Source organism: Lygodium microphyllum, chromosome 17 (genome assembly GCF_053477565.2).
Source record: "Lygodium microphyllum isolate KBCC chromosome 17, Lygodium_microphyllum_v1.1.10, whole genome shotgun sequence".
In the NCBI taxonomy this organism is placed as follows: domain Eukaryota; kingdom Viridiplantae; phylum Streptophyta; class Polypodiopsida; order Schizaeales; family Lygodiaceae; genus Lygodium; species Lygodium microphyllum.
Window position 1 is genome coordinate 8,231,554 of NC_141151.1, and position 21,712 is coordinate 8,253,265.

General features: G+C 39.4%; 1 protein-coding gene across 3 annotated transcripts in view; it reads left to right on the top strand.

Annotated features, from left to right (window-relative positions):
• EMB2729 (Alpha amylase family protein) overlaps nucleotides 1-1,678 on the top strand; it is a 140,803-nt gene extending 139,125 nt beyond the window's left edge. For all 3 annotated transcript variants that reach the window (XR_015694337.1, XM_087696955.1, XM_087696956.1), the window contains 2 exons: nucleotides 758-809; nucleotides 950-1,678. Coding sequence is in view for 2 of the 3 variants with exons in the window: in XM_087696955.1 (XP_087553081.1) it covers nucleotides 758-809; nucleotides 950-982 (85 nt within the window). In the remaining variant the exon portion in view is untranslated. The remainder of the gene's footprint in view (nucleotides 1-757; nucleotides 810-949) is intronic.
• The last annotated feature ends 20,034 nt before the right edge of the window (nucleotides 1,679-21,712 follow it).

Here is a 21,712-nt window from a genome sequence, read left to right on the forward strand (position 1 = left end):
TTGCCGGAGGAGCGTCTGCAGAGGCCATAGCAGGCTGAGTTGGCACTTCACAGTCTTCCCGTTTGAAGTCTTTGACCACTCTCCATTGTTCCTTAACATGTCTCTACTTCTCCAGGTGTCTTTGCCCTTATCTCTATCCATCATCAGTGTATCGTCATTGTCATTGGTTCTGCCTCCTCTGCCTGGGCATCTGCTGCCGGGTTGGTCTTTGACCACTCTCCATTGTTCCTTAAAGTGTCTCTACTGCTCTGGGCATCTTGCCCCTGTCTCTATCCATCATCAGTGTATCATCATTGTCATTGATGCTGCCTCCTTTGCCTGGACTTGTGCTGTCTCCGGAGCTCTGCCTCTCTCCTCCTCCAAGGCTGGGTTCTACTTCCTCCCTTGTCTTGAAAGGAGATCTGTCGCAATCATGTCCTGGGACATTCCATTGCTAGATGTCCGACCATCTTGCAAGCAAAATATGGGCCAGGGAGTCTTGGATACGAGATTGGCTGGCCACTGGACAAGGACTGGTTGTCCTTGGTTTTTTGCGTCATTCTTTAAATGTAAAATGGGCCATCTATATCCATTTTTATTAAGGCAAGTGAAAATTTGAACCAGTATTTTAAAGTTAATTCCGTGAAAAAGACACAAAAGACAAATTTCTGTCAATATTACCTGAATTACTGCTGAGCTTTTTTGTTTCTTCATGCCTGTGTGTGTTTATTTTTGGAAGTTGCGCTAAAAAATACTTACATCCTCTCTTCTTTTGCAGGGCCGGCAGAGGTTTCAGTGTGGAAGTCTCTATACCTAGTCAAAGTGCCCAGGTAAATGTTTCATAATTGTAGCAGTACTATTGAGATGAAGCCAAAGAAAACTATGGTTGGTACTGCAGCGGAATGTTTAAGTGACTGGAAGATAAGCTAATCAAATTCATGCAGAGAGTAAGTCTCTTGATCTGCTGTAGGTATACCGGCTGGCAAGAATTTTGAAAACCTAGAAGTACAAGTCTGCAAGCAGGGAGCACAATTCCAACTATTTCATGACAGGTTGATCAGAGTCAAATTGATTAGCTGCCTGTATGAAGGCTTCTTTGGCCATCCTGAGACATACTTGTGCAAGAAGTCCTGTTCCATGTGTATGACAAGGTGGAAAAGCATAAGAAGCCCAAGGTTGACAATTTGCCAGGAATATACAGGCAATATCTAGGATGCATTATGAAAGCGGTGTCACGTAAATCATCAGAGACAGCACTTCTCAAAACCTAACTTCAGCTGCATGGCTGCGAAGAAATATGGGCTGCAACCATGGAGCCTTCTGAGCAGAAAAGCACCATGGCACCAGTTCCAGCCGTTGGGAGGGAGTATCAATGTTGAGCTTCAGCTCCAGCCGTTGGGAGGGAGTATCAATGTTGAGCTTCAACTCTTTTATGGTGGTATGACTGGATCACAATCAGCAAAAAATCGCCTATAGCTGCAAAGAAGCAAAAGCTTTGATAGAGGAAGAGCAATTTGGGTGAAGCTGCACATGATAAGGTTGCACATGATAAGGTCGCTGATTCTGATTCATGTGTTGTAATAGTTCACAATGTATATCAACTGCCCAAGTTCAGTGTTTTTGTGTAAGTACTGCAGTTCGAAATAAAATTTAAATTAGTTCACAAAGTGAATTTCATCGAACTCTTTCAAATGTTCTATGGGTCAAAATTAAGTCTGTTTTATTGAAAGCTTTTTCAATTCCAAAACAGTGTATTTATATCTTCGTTTCCCATATGCTAAAACTTCAGCAGTTCAAGTGTTTCCTTTTTTTTACGGAGATTCCATTGTGCCTTCTTCTCTTTGCTGTGAAATTTGTATATATCTTTTGAGTAATCTAACATACTAACTGCTTGATCTGTTGAAACTTGATTCTTTCAAGTGTCAATTAAATGCAATCCACGTCACATCTGTAAAATTGAATCCAAAGTTGAAGTTACACATTTTTTATTAAGGTTGCCAAGTGTAGGCAGCAGCAGCCAAGATCCTCTCCAGGATTATGTTGATGACTGGAATTTTGGTTGAAGAGGCACCCACCTTTTGGATCATTCACCTGTTGAGTTGGTCCTAAAAAGGATGAAAGGGCACCCACCTTTCAGATTATTCACATGTTCAGTTGATCCTAAAAAGAATGAAAGGGCTCCCAAGTGTTAAAAATCTCATTTACCGTGGCCATGATTATCTTCAGGAGCCCATTGTGCAATAGGAAATTCTCAGATGATGGAGCAGCTAGAGACTCGTATGAGAGTCTTCAAAGGATCAGCAATTTTCCCAGACAGGACTCGAGGCCTTGCAATACTTCTGAGAGAGGACAGACGTCTAAGGTGCAAATGGGTGGTCTACAGGATGCAAGCTGCCAAAGCACAGATAGGCTATGAACTAACCTAGTGCAGAGAAAAGTGTCATGCAAGAGATTCCTTTTGGACATGGATGCAAGGCAAAGTTAGTATAGATTTTTCTGTTTCTTAGAACTCTACAGAGAGAGAGTGAGGAGACTCGAGAGAGCAAGTTGGTCTACAGCCTCGGGCCCAAAGGAGGATAGACAAGCGATAATGTGCTACTACTGTACAGCCCTGTTAAGATCTACAACTGGACCTCCATATGCTTTACCTATGTACAGTCCAGTGGAGCACTGGGCAAGTAGTTACAGCAAGCGTGAGGAAAGCTTTTTATGGTGCGTTTCATAGAGGAAGAGATTGCAAAAGAAGCTTTGCCTTGAAGCAAGTGCCTTAGAGATGATGCTCTCAGCGTGACCTTTTTCAAAGCTATTAGAAAGTTCTTACCAGAGGTTTTTCTTGCTGCTTTCAAGGATGTTATGACATCAAGAGACATGCCACATTCAGTATCCAAGAGATCAAGATGTCCAACTCCCAAAAACGCAGGAGGAGAGAGATCACTTAATGGAGACTGATCACCTTGCTAGGGACAATATATAAGATCCATGCCAAGGCAGTAAATTTCAAATTGTCCCTTGTGATGTACACCCCCCCGCTCAAACAATTTTGTGTGAGCATAGCTTCTTAGACGATAGTGACTTTTTTTCAGGAATTTATAGGTCTTGCTCACTCCAAGAACTAGGATCTCAGTGTGTTGATTGGAAGGCTTATAATAGGGTAGATTAAAAGATTCTAGAATGGGATTTTTGGAGTAGTGGGTTAGAGAAGTGGCAGTATTATACATCTATGCACATAGATAAGTTTTAGTCAATGATGGTAGAGAAGAGAGATCCATTAAATAGAATTAGTGGGACTAGAAGGCTATTTGGAGTTTGTTGATGAGCACAGATGTACTTGGATAGCGTTGAGAACGTATGGTTTATAAAGATCCTCGAGACCCATCTTTTGTGAAGTGATGCTTTACTTCACTCTTGTCCTTTACACCTTAATCATGATGGCACTTATGAATGCGTCCCTAACTATTGTAAGATGGATCAATCTAAAAAGGATTATTGCCTTCTCCTTGGTAGGGTCTATGAATTTTGTGACAATTGGTATGCTTAGTCAAGCGGCCTAATGGATACTTAGACCCTTTGCAAACCAAATTCATTGCTTTGAAAAGGCTTCTTGTTGAAGTCATAGTCTTACTATGATGCGTTGTTTTTGGCAGCGCTTGAATTGCTGGCCTCGAACGAAAAATTTCAACTCAATGTGAAAATGCTGTCATCAGTTTTACTACCGCTAGTTTCATTCAAACCTCTGATTGTTTCGCAAACACTCAATTTGCTTAGCTGAGGAAGGCAGGGCAAGGTGTAATGGATGGGTTCTTGCACCTTCAATGCTTCCGTACCAGTAATTGGGATCTTTAGCACGGTTCCAAATGTGGTCCTCAATTGACACAAGTCTTCACAGTTTCTACGTCTACAATACTCAACAGTTGGAATGGATAATCTATTCAGCCTAAATCCAAAGATGGATCCCAGATCTAGATTCTCCTTTGTTAGACGCCTTCTCCTTGGCAAGGAACCATGAGCGAACTGTTGCTATAGAGATTGGAGAGCACCTCGCTTGGAGGGCCATGATAGACCAGTGGTCGTTGGACTTGGCTTCAAATCAATGCCAAATGTTAAGAGCGGCTTTGAGGTGAGATTTGCAACTACCATTATTTGACCTTTGAGATCAACTTATTTCAGTCTCTTTTTCAAAAAAAACATTGGGGGACACGCAGAAACATAGGCTCCAAGACTTGGAGCAACCAGGAGTACACAAGCTACCACAAGTATGGAGGAAGTTTTCCTGGAGTGCAGGGCAAATACCAACTTTTACATATGTGAATTTGTCTCTTGCCTATATGAGACAGACAATTGCGACCGACCAAGTGTTACACCTTCACAACGGAGTGGTAGGTCATGAGCGAACGTGGATAGATGTACTTTTTGGCTCGTTTGGGGTTGCACACAGTCCATGATGGGGTCATTCCTAGGCAGCCCTATCTTTATTCTTTTCGATGTATTCGTTAGTACTTTCGAGTGCCTCATGGCTATCCTAACATTTGGTCGTCCATACAGGACAAGCTTTAGAGATTCTCTCCTTTGCCTGCTTTACAACCATCATCTCCCTGGCAAGATGTTTGTGAGAAAAGGTTAGCTAATCAAATCTACCATCAAATGGTTGAGGTCAAGAGATGGATCATTGGAAAGGCTAATAAATTATGGCATATTCGGGATAGCAAAAAGAAGTGGTAGGAAAGACTCCTACAACTCTGAAAGTCTAAGGTTCCTTATTAGGGTAAAGTGTTCATGTGGAGGTTGCTTATTGGTGGTCTTCTAACTAGGGATGTGTTGCGTGTTCGCAAGATCTCCCATAATCGCTGTATATTTTGCACATGTGATGAGACATTGCTTCATCTCTTTGTCTCTTGCTTTGTTGCTCAACATATTTGGAGTTTTGTTTCCCGCGTATGGTTCTCGGCGACTCAATATTGGATTATGGGAAGAATGACTTCTATGTCTGCTTTGCAATCAGATTATTCTTGCCTCTTCCATTTCCTTAGATGGATAGCTCTGTGACATATTTGGCGTACTTGGAATGTCTTTATTTTTTATTCGGCCTCGAGCATCCATAGTCATGTGGCCCGCGTTCATGGTTTAGTGTTATGGTAGATCTCCTCTATGGTTTCAGATGATTTGGTTCTTCTAGACATTGTTGTCCTTTAGTTGGATACTGTTCGCTCCACACCAGTTGTCCTTATTGTGATATTTCTATGTTAGGATCTTGGTGATGTGTCTATATTTTTCGTAGTTGACCTGATGGTCTGATGTAAATTTTGCTACTTAATTCAATTATCTTCACGAAAAGAAAGATGTACTTTTCCAAGGATCCAAGTGGCAGTCACGCGATGTGGATAGTTTTTGTAGATGACAAGTCAACAAGATCATAACAACATAAGTGTGTCAACTTAGATCAGGTGTCACCCCACCTTCCCTATTTTACATATGGAGTTCCATACCTAAGAACTTGCTCCTTTTCTTGGATAGTGGTGTGGAGTCTAGCAACTAGTGCATGGCTTGGATCCAAGTAGAGTGATAGTGCTTATGGGACTATGCTAGAGCTTGGCGAGTATGGAGGAGAGATCTCATCTTGGACTTTTGTGGCATGGTTGAGATTGATAGTAACTTTGAGGATCCTAAAACTTTGGGGACACTACCACATATGCAATCATATGATCAAAACACATGGCATATCTACAATAGAGATTATTTCTATGATCTAGATGGCAACCATAAGGTTACATGATTTGGGATTATAGCATACTAGAGCGATTGCTTCATTAGTCTTGTACTTTATATCTCCTTTGAGCAAGTAGCCACCCCATCCTTTTATTTTTTAGTTTATGTTATGGGATGTTATACTTTTTGTTTTACTAGTGTGAAGGATGTGAAGATCCTATTAAAAGAGTCCTTGTGTTATATGAGGAATTAGATACACCACCAAATGACACAATTCTTGTTACATTTCTTCTTTACCCGAGTCTTTTGTGTTTTGATTCTCATAATGGAAGTATGTTTGTTTCATGCATTTTGTTAATTGGTGTTTGATCATTGCATAAGCATTTCTAGGAGTTTCCTTTTAATTCATACTTTCAGTTTATTACGATGGAGCTCATGTCATGTATTACTTTATGCTTCTTGACTCATCATGTATTAGAAGCTTGGATTAGGAGAAAATGAAGCAAAGTGAAGTAGAAAGGACAATAGAAAGATATGGGCCAAGTTCATAGCCAAAGTGAAAACAAGGGCTCCAAGTAGCATCAAGGATAGAGAGATCTTGTAACCAAAATTAGAAGAAAAGAAGCTAAGGTAGGAGGATGCCCCTCATCATCATGTATTTTTAGTAGGTTGGTAGAGAGAGAGAGAGAGAGAGAGAGAGAGAGAGAGAGAGAGAGAGAGAGAGAGAGAGAGAGAGAGATGTGTGTGTGTGTGTGTGTGTGTGTGTGACATTAACCTCCTCTGAGATGCCTCAAAGGTGCATAGGAAAAAATCACATAGCTCAAGATTTTAGCTATAATCCACTTTGGGAGCACCATTGGCACAAATGAAAATGAACTACTAAGGCTACAAAATTATTGGCTAAGTTAATGATCCTAAAGTAGTCTAATGCTTAGGCGTACGTTGGTAGGTTGAGCAGACGGTGACTTGAAGTTTTGAAGTTCAATCCCTACACTTGTAGAGGCATCTAGAAATAATAATAATAATTAGATTTGAATAAAACTTGTAGGTGGATACAAATGAGGGATGCACACATAATATTAACATCATAGCCAAAATTGGTTATGAGACCCAATAGATACAAAATCATGATTTCGATACATACATCACCAAGAAAAGTTGCCTAAGCTAGAGAAAGGATGTTGAAGTTGATAAAAGCATGCTAGACTAGTCTAGACCTATAGTCATAGAAAAGTTGCTTAAGCTAGAGAAAGAATATTGAAGTTGATAAAAGCATGCTAGACTAGTCTAGACCTATAGTCATAGAAATAGCAAGAGACATGCACATATCTCATTAGAGAGCACAATAATGCTACGGGCGAACAAGACTTGTGAGGAGAAACTAGCATAGTTGGAAAGTTATATGTCATTTAAGGACGGTCCCCATGGATTGTTGAAGCATAGTGAATGGCTTCATTAAGATAGTGAGCTAAGTGCCCTCAAAAGTGCATTATGATGGCCTATATTCATACGTAAGAGCAACCTTTGTCTTGCCTCTCATGGGTGTGGGTGGCATTCCAACTTGCAAGCACACAAAAAAGCTCATTAGACCACATCTTTTTTATAGTGCATTTACAAACAAATCAATAATTCCACATTGTGTTAGAACTACTTATTGCTCATGCTTAGATCAATCAACAGAATACACTGTTCACTATTTGATTAGTTTACTTGCTTTACTTATATGAAGGATGACTTTCTTTTCATTACCTCAATAAGAGTTTCAGCTTTGGGGAAGTGGGGTGAAGCTCACAATGTAACTATCAAAACCTTTCTCACATGACCACTACAAATTTGGTAGCTTTACACAACGAATTATTGTTGTCCGCATCAACATCTCCCAAGAGAGGGTTAGAGTAAGTGGAAAGGAGTAGAAAATGGAAGATTTGGAACATATTGAAGAGCAAAATTTGTCGAAATTAGAAATGCGAACTAGAAACACAACATACTAAACACTCTTAAGTACTCAACACAACACACAAATATATATAAGAGAAACAAAATGCATAAATCCAACATACTTAACAAGTAATAGGTCTCCACATACACTCGCACTCATAGATTTATATAATAGACTACAAAATGTACACATTCACATGGGAGACATGAGGCCATAACTTACACATCCCTATACACATATAGATAGATAGATAGCACTCCTCTGTTCTAACCCCTCATCTTGAGAGAAAAGAACTACACTCATCCCACACTCTCTCACAAGTCTCTTAACATGTATTATATGAGAAGAAACCCAATCCTCTCACTATTGCCCATTGCATGGCACCTACATAACCCTTGTGCGCCTATTGAAATATGCTTTCACCATCGTACAATGTACTCATGTATATCATGTTCAAAAGAAAATGCAACTTTAAATTATGTTATGCATATTAGACATAGAATGCTCACAAATAGAAGATGCATGCATTAGACGATGTTGTGTCTATCTTGTGCTTGGTGCTCCATGTAGATTTGTATATGAGGTTTCTCGATTTAGCTTTGAATCCTTCACTTTCAGAACCTCATCTCTCAATGGACACAATGTAACTTGGCTCTACCACCTCCCACTTACATACATTTTTTATAAAGTTGATCATCATCTAAAATAACCATGGTGTAAATTGATGTATCCCTTCATGACTCCGAACTCTTCTAACCCCTCTCTCTCATCCTTGAATTTCTATTGAGTGGCAGATTGACTAGAGAGAGAGAGAGAGAGAGAGAGAGAGAGAGAGAGAGAGAGAGAGAGAGAGAGAGAGAGAGAGAGAGAGAGAGAGAGAGAGAGAGAGAGAGTGTGTGTGTGTGTGTGTGTGTGTGTAAGATGTGTGCTCAATAAGAGTGTGAACTTGCATCTACATTTTGCTATATATAGCTACCATGGGTCTCATGCCATGCAATGCCCCCTATGGCATGGATATATTTGAGAAGTAGAGGTATATGAAGCACTAGGGTATATAACACCCCTAGTGCAATGCAAAAACTCATGTTGTGATGTGTTTGTGATCCCTATTTCTACGTTATGTGCAAAAGTTTGGGCTTGGAACAATGTACATGTTCTTGTGTTACTTAGCTCTTTTGTTTCAATTGCTTCTTGTCAATTTGTACATATATCCAAACTCGTCCAACAAAGTTATGTATATTATGAAAATCAAAGCAAATATAAGGTTTGAACTCCTAGCATATCAAAGATCCAAGTTTTATCATATTATCAAAACACAAAAGCAACAACTACATATGCAGATAAAGTCTCAAAATCTAGCTACCCAATGTTGACTCGGGGGTCTATTTGCTTTTACAAAAATGCATAACATATTTAGCCCACTTGTTAGCTTGCAAGTATTCGTGCACAATGGGTTTCTTTATACAAAGTAATGGTATTTGTTAGCAAGTCCCTTTTCAAGTTCTTAGGTCTTCTCTTTGATTGCCCAAATGTATCAAGTACAAGAAATACGGTCTCTACAAGAACTTGCTCTAACTATCTACCCTACTTGCTTCTTTCTTCTTTTGGCTCTATCTCTCTCATCATATTTATATTTTCCACTTTCCACAACTTTTCTTCCCCAACATCTTCCAAAGGTAGTTCACTTCCTTCTTCTTCAACATCCTTCTTAAGGCACTTTCCTCAATCTCTTATGGATCTTGTAATATCGGTTCAATTATAGTTATCCTTTCTTCTTTGACTCTCCTTATCTTATCAATTGTGTTGCTTGCATTTTCTCTCACGGTCTCATCTAAATCACTCTTACGTTCCTCCGATTTCCAAACCAATCGTCCTTAGACAATGGATTCTCACAAAGAAGCTTCCTCCCATTCCTGCCTAAGGACTTCCAATGAACTTTCAAAGTCATCAAAAGAGGATTTTACTTTTCTTGTTACCACTCTAACTTTCTCTATAAGCCATACACCATCATTTTCTTGTTGTTGTCACTCTCACTCTCTTTGTAAACCATACATTATCAAGTTGTGCCAAGCAAGACTCACTTTTTCAAAAGTCAAACTTATTCCCAGTGCAATCAACAACTTCAACTAGAGTCACGCCTAGACTCATAAGTTGAATCAACCTTCTCATTATCTTTACTCACAATAAACCTATCAACTCCTCATTGCTCTCAATTACACCATAAGAGTGGATACTCCTTACATTAGCACATTCTCCTCTTACTTTTACATCGAGAGACTTCATCTTATACTCATATCTATCAAAATTCTTCTCAAAAGGCAACATTCTCGAGTGCAACTCATCTCTTCCTAACCCCTTTGATTCCAAAATTACATTGCTTCCACTAAAGGGGTTTGCAATCCTCTTCTCACATTTTGTATGTCCCTGAACAAGACTCTATCTCAAGGTCCAAACTCTAAGCCCACCCCTTGCATGCCTCTCCTAACTCATCCTCACAAGAGACTTGCTTTCTCTCTAATATATTGCCTTTGTATACTCTCATAGGAAGCATCCAAAGTACAAAAGAGAAAGAGGAGGCCTTAATCCCCCTCTTTGTGACCCTATGCCCCATCATTAGAGCTCCAAGAGAATGCCATCATCATATCAACTTGAAGAAAGTGGGGAAACTCCTTCTGGTCTTGATCAACATGTAGGAGAAGAATAAAAGGTCAATCTCCATGAGTGCTCTAGATCCATCAACCAAGGGGTTGAAGCCTTAGGAAAATAGGACAAACATACTAGAGACCCTTAGTTCTCAAAGAAGGTTAGGAAAATTCAAGACCTGGGAAGCCCTAGGAAAATTCCCAAGGGAATTGTGAACCCAAGGATTGTTGTAGGGATTGCCTACTAGGGTAAATTTCATTTTTTGTTGTGTATTTAAGGATTGCTTGATGCACCATGAAACGGAATATTCGTGTTTGAGCTCATCATGTCCATCACCACTTTCATCTTGCTCTTTCTCACTCTCAATTTTGCTCGTCCTTACTATTTTCTCTTCTTCCTTAGAAAACTCATTTTGATCCTTTGAATATCCTATTTCAAGGACATGAGACTCGACCACATTTGGCAAGTCATAATGGTCTCCAGGTAGTCCAATATTTCCAATCCTTGTTACACAAAAACTTTCATGAGAGGTCCCTCTAACAACAATCCTAAGTGCATAAGAACTTTCACAAAAGTTTCTCCATCAGCTTTTCCTTCAAATAGGATGTTTCATATTTGTACCACTCTTTCTTTCTCTCTTTTAGATTCAAAAGTTCCTTTGGGTTTCATATGTTCCATTACAATTTGGGAACAGGCTTGCTCAATATTCTTAAGTACGAACATATAATTATTTATTACCCAAGTACCACAAATATGTGATACTTCTAATACATTGTGTGAGTTCTCCAAATCATGTGATTAAGGCTAAAATCCCACCCTCTAATGTAGCTCATTCTCATTACTAGAAGTCAATAGTTACACTACTCTCTAGACTGTCAAGAATCGCGTGGTGGAGGGACTTGCTTAAGATGCTGCGCCGAACACACACAGAATGCACAAGGAGAAGCTCACTCAAGAGACAAGAAGAGAGATGGAGGCCAAAACGTTTTCTTGTTGGTTTCTTCTTCTTCTTCCACACACTTTACAATGTACACAAAGTATAGATAAGATACAACATAAAGGAAAGTGGCCTACTAAGTCAAACAATGCATAACCGACTACACTAGTCGACTAGCGCTATAACTATGCCAGCTGTAAATAGGTGTAACAACCTGAATATAATAAGTAATGAGTCATTGGCCATGTGTGAGTCATAATGACCACCGACGTGCTAAGTGTAGACGTGTGGACCCATCTAACCAGGCGGTCCATCATCAATGTCCGCATGTGTTGAGCTTATCATCTCAACACTCCCCCTCAAGCTCAAGTGCATCTCTGTAACTCCAAGTAAGCTTTGAAACTTTTGAAGCCTCTCTGTACCCAATGCGTTCGTGAAGATGTCAGCTATCTGATCCTATGTACTGACATACACCAAGTCAATCTCACTTGTTAGTACCTTCTCTCTCATAAAGTGATAGTGTACCTCAATATGTTTTGTCCTGGCATGAAACACAGGGTTCCTAGCCAACTGTATACTGCTCATGTTGTCACAATAAATGACAACTGGACCTTCCATCTGCACATCCAAATCAGCCATTAACTTTTGTAGCCATACTACCTCACATGCTGCAACAATAGCACCTCTATACTCAGCCTCTGTACTCGACAAAGCAACTGTAGATTGCTTTTTGCTGCTCCAAGCAACTGCTGCACTACCAAGAGAGAACATGTATCCGCTGGTAGATCTTCTATCAAACATACTACCAGCCCAATATGCATCTATATATCCAAACACTTGTATATCTGTACCTGCCTCATAGAAAAGTCCATAATGTAATGTGGACTTCACATATCTCAATATGCGTCTGATTGCATCCAAATGTGGCTTTCTAGGTACTTGCATAAACTGACTTACAAGACCAACAGCGTAGCTCAAGTCTGGCCTTGTAATGGTCATGTAGATCAAACTCCCCACTATCAACCTGAACATAGTAGGGCCTTCTATCTCATCCCCAACATCAGCACTCAGCTTTACATTTTGCTCCAACGGGACTGAAAGTGGTTTGCATGATGTCATACCATACTTGGACAACATGTCCAAGCCATACTGTTTTTGGGACAACCATATACCATCATCACATCTGATCACCTCAATGCCAAGGAAGTACCTTAGCTCACCTAGATCCTTCATCTCAAACTTCTTCTTCAAAAAATCCTTGACTTCATCAATCCCACTATCACTATCACCTGTAATAATCAAGTCATCCACATAGATGACTATGATGACCAAACCTGCATCTCCCTTTCTCACATAAACTGAGTGATCAGCATCAGAAACATAAAAGCCAATATTGACAAGATACTCTCTGATCTTGTCAGACCATGCTCTAGGTGCTTGCTTGAGCCCATAGAGCGCCTTCTTCAACCTGCACGCATACGTGGGATGCTCTAAATCTTCATAACCTGCTGGTTGATCCATATACACTTCTTCCTGCAAATTACCATGCAAGAAGGCATTCTTCACATCCATTTGTTGTAACCTCCAACCTTTGGCTGCTGCCAAAGAAATCACACATCTGACAGTTGCCATCCTAGCAACTGGACTGAAGGTTTCATCATAATCTATGCCATATGTCTGGGCATAGCCTTTTGCAACTAGTCTAGCTTTATACCTACTAATAGAACCATTTGCATTGTGCTTAATCTTATAAGCCCACTTATATCCAATAGCTTTCTTGCCCTTCGGCAATGATACTAGATCCCAAGTCTTATTGGCCTCTAATGCAGCCATCTCCTCATCCATTGTTGCATCCCAATGAGCATGACCAACAGCCTCCTCAAAACATGTGGGCTCAATATCCTTAACTAGTTTCACCATATAAGGATAATGGTGAGCTACATAACCTTCAAAACCAAATCTTTTAACATGATATCTCACCCTGCTAGACCTGCGTACCACTGGATCACTCAATGGAGTCTTTGCATTAACGCGTGCTCTCTGCACACCTAGAGTCCTCACTGAAGGAATACCAAGCTAATCATCAAAACTCTCTGAGCCACTGGAGTCTCCATCAAGAACTACATCAATGCCTTCAGACACTTTATTCTTTCATTTGTCTTTACCTGTAGTGCTACTAGATGCACCTAAAGATGTAGAGGTACTCCTTAGTCTCCCAGACCAAGGACTACCAGATGAGGTCTCTGGTCCACTAAGAGTCCGTGATTCTTGCTTTTTAGCTTGCACATAAGTGTCATGATCATCATCATCATCCAATACATCATCACTAGATGTATATCAACTGCTCATTTCATCAAAGATAACATCCTTGCTCACTCTGAACTTACATGTGATAGGGTTATAACAGCGATACCCTTTCTGCTCTAAAGAGTATCCAATAAAGACACATTTTTCAGCCTTTGGATCTAGTTTCTTCCGCAACTCATCTGGCACATGAACATACGCAATGCATCCAAACACTTTCAAGTGTGAAACATCAGGCTTCTTACCTGTAAAACATTCTTCAAGGGTCATACCATGAACTGCAGCTGTGGGAGTTTTGTTCATAATATAAACAGTAGTATGAACAGCCTTAGACAAAAAATGCTTAGGCATATTCTTTTCAGCCCCATCAAGGCACGTGCAACTTCTGCAATATGCCTGTTTTTCCTTTCTGCAACCCCATTTTGCTGTGGGGTATATCTACATGTGAACTGTCTCTTTATCCCATGAGACCTCAGAAAATCACTGAACTCATTCGAGAGGTACTCTCCCCCTCCATCTGACCTCAAGCACTTTACTTTCAAGCATGTTTCTCTTCCAACTGCAGCCTTGAAAGTTCTAAAGTGCTCAAAAGCTTCACTCTTTTCCTTCATAAAATATACCCACAGCTTTCTAGAACAATTATCAATGAATGTGACAAAGTATGAACTGAATCCAAGAGATACATTTTGTGTAGGTCCCCAAATGTCTGTATGCACAACATCAAGGATATTTCTGCTTACATCTCTGTCATGTGAAAAGGGTTGTCTTGCCTGCTTACCAAATTGACATGCTTCGCATACCTTATGAAATTCTGCAACTCTAAATGTAGGCAAACCTGTAACCAACCCTTTGGACTGCATTAATTTAAGCCTTTGAATATTTGCATGTCCAATGCGTTTGTGCCAAATTTCAATATCTGCAACAACACCTTTTCCTTTAGCATACATAGCAGTATTCATAGTAGGAATTCCAGCATCCAGAGTAACATACGTCCAACTCTACTTCCCTTTGCAACTAACCTGCACTTGTCATTGAAGTCTTCTACAAAGCAGCCCTTTGCATTAAATCTCACTTGCAGCCCTTGCTCTACCATTTGACCAACTGATACCAAGTTCTTTGTAATAGATGGCACACGTAATACATCTGAAAGACTCTTTGTCTTACCATCATGCAATGACAAGGGAACTTTTTCAATGTGTGAAATTGGGTGGCATGAATCATCACCCGTTTGCACATAACCTGCATTTTGTAAATTTTGCATTTCTCCAAACCATTCTGCATGGCTGGTCATATGATTGGATGCACCTGAATCAACATATCAAACATCATCATGTGTTCCCTTTCCTGTAAAAGCATTCATCATATGCTGCATAACAAACAGACGTTCATTTTTATCTTCATTTTGTTGTGAAGACGATGCATAGTTTCCTTGCTGCAACTTACCACTGCGAATATAATCTTTCTTAGCATAACATTGGGTTGCAATATGACATGTTTTGCCACAGTAGTGACACACAATACCAGAGGTGTTAGAGCTTCTGTTCTGCCATCCACCTCTTCCTCTAAAGCTCCCCCTACCTCTAAAGTTACCACGACCTCCTGAAACTTGCATATCGCCAAATTGATGATTCAATCTGTTTTGCTAGTTATCACTACCACGTCCTGTACAACGGCCTCTTGAAGAGAACCTGCCACGTCCCCTTCCTGAACTGGAGTAGAAAGCTTGGACCTGTTCACCACTTTTTTCAGATGTCTCACTTTGCATGTTGATCTCTTCAGTGATCATAAGGGAGACCAACTCATCAAAATCTGAAAATGGCTTTCTAACATATACGGAAGTTACAAAAGACTTCCAAGCCTTTTCATTGTTAAGTCCACCCAAGGTAGACGACACCAAATCATCATCATCGAGCATTGCATCAATTGATGCCAAGGCATCTACAATGCTCCTTACCTTTAGTGCATACTCGTTGATAGACATCTTCCCTTTCTTCAATGTATTCAACTCTTGCTTGAGTTGAATCTTTCGTGCCTTTGTATTTACAGAAAACATACTTTCAAGTATGGTCCAAGCTACATATGAATTCTCTGCATTTCTAATATGTCCCATCATATTATTGTCAATTACTGTAGACAACCAACACATGACCTTTTTATCTTTTGCATTCCATTCCTTCCGTGCCTTTGTCTCTTTTGCAGTTGGAGGATCACTCACCTCTGGCTCCTTTTCTTCACCTGAAACAAACTCGTAGAGGCCTTTTCCAATAAGGAAGTTCGTGACATAGAACTTCCATGATGGGTAGTTGTTCTTGTCGAGCTTCTCAATGATGGGGCTTCCACTGTGCTCTGCCATTATCACAAAACTAATACCAAACAGCAAGCAAATCTTCTGCAACCTTCGACCTGTAGTGCACAACAATATATCAGACAGTCTTTTTCACTCTCTGCTCAACAATACATGTAATCTGCAACCTGTTTGCAGATAAAACTTATGTTTTCTTCCTGTAAACACCTCAAGAATTACAGATTCGCAATCTGTAACCTGCGCACCCACTTTCGGTCAAAACAATCGAAATCACAGTGTACCCTGAAACTGTTGTCCGCAACCTTGCGGCTCTAAAACGGGGCTTGAAACGGCCTCAGATGCCCAAAATCACAGCGCTCTTCATGCATACCAAATCTCACTGCAGTTTGAGATTTTTTCTCAACCCTGCTTCCGGTGCCTCCATAGGCACTATCCAAGAGAGAGAGTGGAAGAATGTGAGAGCTTCTTACCCGTGGCTTGCTTACTCGAACCTTGCTTCTTCTCCTTCACGATCGGTTGAGGGGAGGGGGTAATTAATAAAAAAATTTGCACCAAAATTACCCATTATCCATTTAATTTTTCCTTCGAAATCAGCCTCTCTCAGTGGTGCGGCTCTGATACCATGTCAAGAATCACGTGGTGGAGGGACTTGCTCAAGATGCTGTGCCGAACACACATAGAATGCACAAGGAGAAGCTCACTTAAGAGACAAGAAGAGAGATGGAGGCCAAAACGTTTTCTTGTTGGTTTCTTCTTCTTCTTCCACACACTTTACAATGTACACAAAGTATAGATAAGATACAACATAAAGGAAAGTAGCCTACTAAGTTAAACAATGCATAACCGACTACACTAGTCGACTAGCGCTATAACTATGCCAGCCGTAAATAGGTGTAACAACCTGAATATAATAAGTAATGAGTCAGTGACCATGTGTGAGTCATAATGACCACCGACGTGCTAAGTGTAGACGTGTGGACCCATCTAACCAAGCGGTCCATCATCAATGTCCGCATGTGTTGAGCTTATCATCTCAACAAGACATACTAAACCATCAATGCTCATAAGATAGAACTCACATTCATTGACTCTTCAGTAGTTCACTCATTGACCCTAGCATTTTTTCCTTTATGGTCATCTTTCTCTTGTGATGCAAAACTATAGATACTTGAGGCTCCATAAGATTCCATGTCCTTCTCCTCAACTCCCTTAGAGCTTTCTCCTTTATAAATATCACAGGCCTTTTCAAAAATAGGTTGTTCCCTTTGGCTTAGATAATTGGGCACAAATAAAGAGAGATTCTTACTAGTGTAGCTATAACCAACTCTCTCACTTTTACACGAAGGATGATTTTGTTTCTTGTTATACTTGCTCTCCTTTTCTACACTGCAAGTTCTTTGGTTAGTCTTGATAGTCACTTATTTTTTGCCTTCCTCTCTTGGTACTTTGCAAACCTACAGCTTCTTCAAAGGTTTGTGGGTTAAAGCCTTTAGTTCCACTTTCATTATTCATGTCTTGATGAGAGAGAGAGAGAGAGAGAGAGAGAGAGAGAGAGAGAGAGAGAGAGAGAGAGAGAGAGAGAGAGAGAGAGAGAGAGAGAGAGAGAGAGAGAGAGAGAGAGAGAGAGAGAGAGAGAGAGAGAGGATACAAGGTGCAATAGGATGCTAAAACTCATACCCATAGTCGTGGAGAGACCCCTGTTCTCAAATCTTCCAAGGTTCGCTTTAGTTCCAATGTCTTTAGAATCTAGGATTTGCATACATTTGTTTTGGGTATTTACAAACAACTTCTTCTTTTCAAATGATATGGATCCATGGTACCATTTTCTATTTAGGGTTCCTAATGTTCACTCTATATGCATAAGTAAATGACATTGTAAATGCATAACTTTTTGTAAAACCATTTGGTTCATATTGGATCTTTTATAGTTCTTAGTTCATATTTCCATTCAACATTATGTGTCTCAAACTATGCTATTGTGCATTCTCTTTTTTAATATGTGCATTTGACTTTGGAAAAAAACACCCACTTGAGTACACTAGGAGAGGTAAAAGAAATCCAGAGCTTTTGATTTTGCAAATATGTGGTTCTAATGCACAGCTTTGCGAGCAACAAGTCCTGAGTTCTTTTTTGTCTAACTAAGGGCATTTATTTTATCACATGAGAGAACACATGAAAATTGCAAGGATCACATATAAACAATCATGTATCCTACTATGAAATTTGCAAATGGAACACATTTAGAGGCATAAAAAGTCGCACTTATTCTTCATGTACTAAATGTGATTTCGGATGTGGGTGTTTTGAGGGGTTTCTTTTAGATGCACCTGTAAGGTTTTTTCTTATTTCAAAAAATGTGTTAAGAGGGCCATCTACTAGCCCAATCCCTTGTAAGGTTAATACATCATGACACAGGCATAACTCAAGAAATTACCTCATGAAGTTATAGATACGTATGAATTTCTATAGATTGACCTAGGTAATGGCTTTAACAATAAATTCATTGTAAACTTACAAATATTTTCTAATATATCAAGTCAATACATTGATTGCACGATCACTCATTGTTAGGCTCTCATATGTGCTCACAACTCAACAAAATGCCTCAACAAATTGTAGGGCACATTGTAAACATAAGAACTATCTCAAGGTTCCACTTACTATCACATGTAAAATCTAGCATTGTACCTTGTTTGGGTAGGTAAAAAAGGATATAGAGAGCTTCTTAGACATAAAACATCACCTACCAACTTTTTAACAGCATTTTGCCAACTTCCAAGACCAATAAAAGGAAATGATCAAAACACAATCCATTCAACATTGGACAATTACCTCATGGCCATAGAAGGAACCCTAACCATTACAACCTAAAGTGCAATAGTAACACTTCTCTAAATTGTTGCAACAACTTGTAGCCTTGCATGCACAATAAAAACACAAAGCAAGAGGTAATCCCTTTTCCAGTGTGTAACATCACTATAAGCAACCCAAAAGAACAAGGCAATGATCGTGCTCCTCTGTCACTCAAGTAGGTTGTTTCACTACCAATGATGAAATTTATGTTGAAATAAAGTCTCTATAATAAACACTTAAAAAATAAAGTCTATATAATTGATAAACACTTGAACTAGAAAGGATAGTGGGTCTGTGGCGGGGCCCATGCTTTCCCCGGCCTCCCACAATGTCAAGACCTTAGCTTCCTTCCAACTTCCCTCGACCTACATAGTGTCTTCTCCCAACATCCCCCTTGACCTATACTGTCTGACTTCTCCATGATGTCTACATGCCTCCTCATTATCAAAGAAAATGCCCTATGTTGCTCTCTCTACAGCTACACCACCTCCTTCTCAATAGCCTTTCCACAACAATCATATATTCTACTCACATCGTTGTTGCCTTCTGCAAACCATGGATCCCTCTAGCCTCTACTTTTTCCTCATTCCTAGAAAACTGGCCAACCACATCTATTGAATTGCCTAACTTTGGCTTCCCCCACAACAATCCATCAACAAGATACCTTGAATGTAGGTGAGAGTTGAGGATCCCATTAAAAAATTTAAATTGTGACCCCTCAACGGCATATGGCAAGGCCTATATATATGAATCGCAATCATAGTTCTAAAGTGGAAGCTTTGATAATAGTGGCCATGCCCAATCATGACATCTAAAGCTCATAACAATGTAATATCCTTAGATGTTAAATGTATGTAGCACCCTCATCAGAAAGGCCATCTGACAAGGGCTCACTTGCATCCCAGGACCCCCTTGGGTCTCCAAAATATCTTTGTCTTGAATAGTATATTGCATGCACTTGTACCCTGGCAAGAACCTATATGTTGAAGATGAACAAAGTAGAATCATAGCTTCAAACTGTTACCTAAACAACTCCCCTTTCTTTATTTGTGTCGAAAATTAGCACATTTATTTTTGTGTTTATAATAGCACTTAAAGTTCAATAAAACCATGTCTAAAGCATGTTTATATTGGTGCTTATCGCTCATAACATACATATGATTTTAGATATAGATCCTTTGATGCACACATAAGTAGGCATATAGACACACCAATAAGCATAAGCAGCATATAGATGGGTTGGTAAGTTTTTTTTAAACTCTATAAATCACATCTATTGGGTTGTCTACAACATTGAACTCTTGTAATGAAAGAAATCCAACAATAGAGGTCATTTTACCTATTTTTCATGAATTTAAACAGATACATCATCTTTAAGCAAAATATCCATGCAAAAGAGATCATCAAAGGACAACGAACAAATCAATGAGGTAGTTAAAGAGATGATCTTGCCAAAGGAGTTATGATGCCACCTTTGAGTGATTGGACCTCAAAGCCACACTTGTTCAAGAAATGAGATGGAAAATACTTATTCTACATTGATTTTAGGCCACTCAACAAGATCATTCATCTACACCTTGTCTACATTGGATGACTTAGTGGATGTGTTGGGGAAAATCAATAAACTCCACTTCATTGGATCTAGCTTTAGTCTACAAGTAAATCCCCCTCCCTCTAGCCAGCAAATATAAAACAATATTCATAATTGCATTAGGCTTGTATCACTTCAGACATATTGCATTTGAACTAATTGAGGCTGGGAGAGCATTCCAATGATTAGGCAACAAGATATTTGATAATATTATTGAAAAGAAAGTGTTGCAAATGTATCTTGATGCCATCCTTCTTCTCACATACACGTGCCAAGAATGCAAAGAAGTATCAACTAAGGTACCCAAGAGAAGCATTAAAGATCATTTGTAACTACAACTATACGAATGCAAATGGGGAGTAATATACGTCAAATTTCTCACGTTTATCATTTTAGCTACTAGCATACATATCGATCCAGCAAAGATCCTTACAATACAAGAATTTCCAATACCAACATCAATTAAAAAATATATAAGGCTTTTCGGGATTGGTCATGTTCTCCACAAAGTTCATTCAAAATCTTGCAAGCACTACTACAATAGAATCAAATCATATACAAGATTTCCACATTCGACTTTATGGGCATGCTTAATTATGTGTGCATATTTAAGGGTATTAATCAACATTGAAATGTTCAAATAAATGCTAAATAATTGGTTTTTCTTTCAATCATATATCCATACATTTCAAGGCTAAGTGAATCACTTAACTGAAGCTAATAGTGTGTGATTTTTTTGGAACTTTCACCACCTTGTCATCACACCATTGTATAAGCATATGCCCTAAAGGGCTATGCTAACAAAGAAAAAAAAGTAGACATAGACATGTATTCACACACAAACATGGAGAGAGAGAGAGAGAGAGAGAGAGAGAGAGAGAGTGGTGCACAAATCGGATGCTCGATGCGTGCATAGTGAACACTAGAAGGTCCCCAAGAACAAAGAACTCTACAAACCTTCATAATTTCAATTACAAAGCAAAAGAAAATTTGCACAACAAGAGACAAAGAGACCAATTAGGTCCAATCTCCCCCCATGCCCTATGTGAGCGCTTCACACGGTATGTATTTATAGATTTATTTATCTTCAAGCTAAAAAATAGCCCACTTTACAAATAGCATGCTTTTGCATTTGCGTTTGTGTTTTTTCCAAATATAAAGTAAAGCATTTGGGCGTCCAAAAGTGCTGTGTCCAAATACAAATACCAAATAATGAAATATTTGACCGAGCGCCTATGCGCATACAAAATAATAAATGTTTTATCAAGTGCTTTAATAAATAAGCATGCTAAACGAAATATTGGCACCACGCCTTTAGTGATAAGGGGCGCACCCATAAAATTTGTAATTCTTCTAGGCAGTTGAATTCATGCCATCATCTGGTGCTACCCAACGCCACCACCGCCTGCTCTACACGTCAAAACTGAAGCATTTACAATTGTTAAAAAATAATTAAAT